Source organism: Olea europaea, chromosome 15, assembly GCF_002742605.1.
Source record: "Olea europaea var. sylvestris chromosome 15, O_europaea_v1, whole genome shotgun sequence".
Taxonomy (NCBI): Eukaryota; Viridiplantae; Streptophyta; class Magnoliopsida; order Lamiales; family Oleaceae; genus Olea; species Olea europaea.
In genome coordinates this window covers 2,545,632-2,549,397 of record NC_036251.1, presented here as the reverse complement: position 1 = coordinate 2,549,397, position 3,766 = coordinate 2,545,632, and the positions used below count along the sequence as shown (strand labels likewise).

Genomic DNA, 3,766 nt, shown 5'->3' with positions numbered 1-3,766 from the left:
TACTATCACGTTTGTATGAAAGAAATAAAGAATCTTGATGAAAACTTTGAAAAAATGAAGAATCTTGTCGGAATTTCAAGAATCTATAAAATTTGATTTTTCAGTTCACTTTTGTATGAAAGAAATGGTGAAGACCGGAAACATTGTGGAAGGTGGAGGGGACCGTGGTAGCGGTGGGGTGGTAAGGAAAAATGAAGATGGCAGCACGGGTGGTGGTGCAATTGGTGATCGAAAATAGCAGTGATGTTGATGTGTGATGGTAAAGGGTGGTGCCTTGTACGTGTATCTGTGTGAAATAAAAATAAGAAAAAAGTGAGCTTGAAATATGAGAAGTTAACAAGTAGACGGATATGTCTAAATAGGCTTCACAAATAATGAAAACAATCAGTAATGTATAACAAACTTTCTGACATACTCTCGTAATATTCAATAAGCTGAACAAAATATAAACATGAAAAGTAGTTTTGATAATACAAATATGCATACTCACAAAATCCAAATTGAAACTTTGAACATTTGATAATCCTCTAGTCTATAGCAAACCTCCACAAGAATTCTCTTCAAAAAGAATGCTTCAATTTTTCTGGTTCAATCAATATTGTTACACAAACTACAACCTAGAATTGAAAAATTTTGGGACGTCACACAAAAAAATAAAGCAAAATAACTTTATCATCCATAACAAGATTGACAAGAAATCAGACGTAAACACATTAAAGCAAGTGGAAGATGAAATTGTTCCAAGCTCTATAAATATAATCCCAATAGCCACGTTGCAGCGAAAATGTTCCAGAATACAAACAGCATATGCTTGTCGAAACATAGTATTATATATATTTAACCAATCAACAGGCAGCAAATATATAATCTATTTTACAAAATTTAGTTTTTGGGGAAACAAAAATATATAGCTATGGTGTATTTGTAAGAACGAACCTCCTATTGACTTTTTCTCTCCTAATATGTTGTGTATTAATTACATTTTATCGTAAAATATTTTTATTGTTGTTGTTATCCTTAGCAACCTTGCTATCATAAATTTAATATTCCTCCTTTTGTTGTCCATACATCATTTGCTTCAAAACAAACTAATAAGATGTACGAGTAACCTAGAAAAGAAGTACTCCCTCTGTCTCATTTATAAGGCTGATTTTCCTTTTTTTTTTTTTTTGTCCTAATTATATAGTCCCGTTTCTTTATTGAGAATGTTTTGTTTTGTTCATTTACTAATATACCCTTATTTAATTTGTTTAGTTATATCCAAATTTTCTCACTTAATCTTGAAATTGTACCAATATAAATAAGGGTTGACTAGGCAAGTTTTTGGCAAAATTTGCTTTTTCGATAACATTAAATAAGATTTCTTAATCCATGTGAAAAACAAAACTAGATTATATAAATTGGACAGAGGGAATAGACGACGAGCTTCTAAGGGTCCATTGTTTATTCTGCATCATTTGATCGATTCAACAAAAAAAAATAATAATAATAATGGAAGTTGTAGTGACCTTAAAGAAGTCAAAGAGAAGTGAATCATAAGCGTCCAATATCCATTTCAAAGTTTTTGAAGGCCGTTTTTGATAACAAGAGCAAACCAATAATCTTTATAGGGAACATTAGCAGCAGTATGCATATGTTCTTGGAAATCAAAAATAAGATGTAAACAAGCTATGCCATTAGCATTATCAGAAGTGTCCAAAAAGCAAAAGTCATCGTAACACAAAATTATAATCTAGAGTATAACACTATACTAGGTGCTCAATACTCTACCAAATAAATATTTGAGGAATAATTCAATGTATAAAATCAATTCCATGCACATACACTCATCATTTATTGCAAGACTACTTGAGAACACTTGACCCTTGTGTCATCAGAGTTATTTATAATGTTCCACTGATAAATTAGATATCATCAGTAAAAATGTACAAGCAAGTCATGCAAACAAAAAATATATTGATGGCATATACGAGAAGAGTAGTTCACCTCAAAGTTCTCTGTTTAACTACACATATAAATCACAGTACCGAAACTTCGAAACTAGAATCAGAACCACAGAGACATAGAAAGGAGTCCCACCTTAATAAGATTGATGTACAGATAGGAGGCAAGCTCAATCCCGAAGACCAAGTTCAAGCTCAAGCTCATCATCCTCTTCAAACAACTTCAGTAAACGAGCATACTGCTCTTCACGCTTCTTCTTTTGCCAAAACTTGAAAAGGAAAAATGATAAAAGCACAACTGCAACAAGCACTAAACATGTAATAGCTACCGTGGATCCTGTGCTGCCTCCAGAACGAGAAGGTGAATGGGACTTGGTTTTTGTCCCATTTATGGGACTTGATGAATCATCAGAATAGCCTAAATGGGAAGAAAATGTCTAAGCGGGAGTAAATGAGACAAAAGCTTGCTGATATAATTAAGCACACATTTAAGATTATTAATTTAGAGCAAAGCCCGACTGCCCCACTACCAAAAAGGCCGAGAGAGAGAGAGATTGGACATTTATAAGTTCATTGGGATCAAAGCACCAAATAAGATTTGTTGTGTGATGAAAACTTCAACTAATTAAACCAGTTTGTAAGATGAACTTCCAGGCTGTATTAATGATCAACTCAACAATACATGATGAATTCTTCTGAGCACTATAACCTTATCCACACCATATATGAAGCTAGAATTAAGTGAGATACACCTTTCAGCTCCTGACGGAGTACAAACCAACCCAACTCAAATCATATATCTCACTGAAAAACAGGAAAACCAGAGAAGAAATTCCTATTCCCTAGATGAGGACATGTAGGAAAGGAGAAATTACTGCCAAAAGTGAGAGCTTTATAGATCAAAAATCTGAAAACCCATGAAAAATGGAAGAAAAAGTGTTGAAAATTACGAAACTCCAATGCTCACATTTGTTACTCATCTCTGCTCTCTTCATCTTTGAGCAAAGCCCAAAAGCTTCAATCATGTGATTGTTAATTAGAAAAACTTCATATATTTAGCTACAAGTATGCATTGCTAATGTAAATCCATGGACAGTATTACCAAAATTTATATCTACTATCATTTCAGTTTCTCTGGTTTCATGAATTGCAGTTCAAAACTCAATAAATATGGAAAAAGAATAACAATGCAAGATATTTATTTTCCTTCGAATTGTAAATAATCATATCAGAAGTTTAAGCAGGATATTTTCCATTCTTAAATTTTTAGTTCTCTTAAATATGTATTCTTCTAAGATTTTCTCAAAGTATCCAATGAATAAAGGTTTTTCAAATACTTTTTCCCCTCTAATACCCCAACACTGAATTCTTCACGTCTGCAGGTAATGACAATTGATAAATTTCCAATCTAAACCAGAAAAATCAAATTTAAGTCTAAATTCCTTTTTCTAAAACCTGAAATTCCAAAAAACAAGAGAAGTAGAGAACCCTATGGATCAAATTAGACTCAAACAATTTTAAACGGAAATACGATAATGATGTTGATTCAATTTAAAAAAAAAAAATACTAAACACACAGATTGAAGCACGAAATTATTCTTGTACAAACAAAATGCAAGGAATGAGCATAATTCTCGTTCAAAACATAATAAAAATAATCGAGAGATCCAGAAAATTACCTGAAATAAATTGTAAAAATATCGAACAGAATAACACCAAGAAACGCAACGATCTGTCAGTTGAGATCTCTGTCATTTTTCTTCTCTTTTCTTCCGTCTAAAATGTAAAAAATCCTTTTTTATTCGTCTTAAACCTTTTCGTTT

General features: G+C 32.2%; 1 protein-coding gene across 2 annotated transcripts; it reads right to left on the bottom strand.

Annotated features, from left to right (window-relative positions):
• Positions 1–393: 393 nt before the first annotated feature.
• On the bottom strand, positions 394–3,766 carry LOC111409819. Of its 2 annotated transcripts, XM_023039891.1 has the most exons (3): positions 3,623–3,766; positions 2,080–2,361; positions 394–617 (listed from the first exon to the last, which is right to left on the bottom strand). In XM_023039891.1, the coding sequence occupies exons 1-2, from the start codon at positions 3,696–3,698 to the stop codon at positions 2,114–2,116; spliced, it is 324 nt and encodes a 107-aa protein (XP_022895659.1). In that variant the 5' UTR covers positions 3,699–3,766; the 3' UTR covers positions 394–617; positions 2,080–2,113. The 2 variants fall into 2 exon arrangements, with proteins under 2 accessions (XP_022895659.1, XP_022895658.1); XM_023039890.1 differs by having other exon boundaries at positions 394–2,361.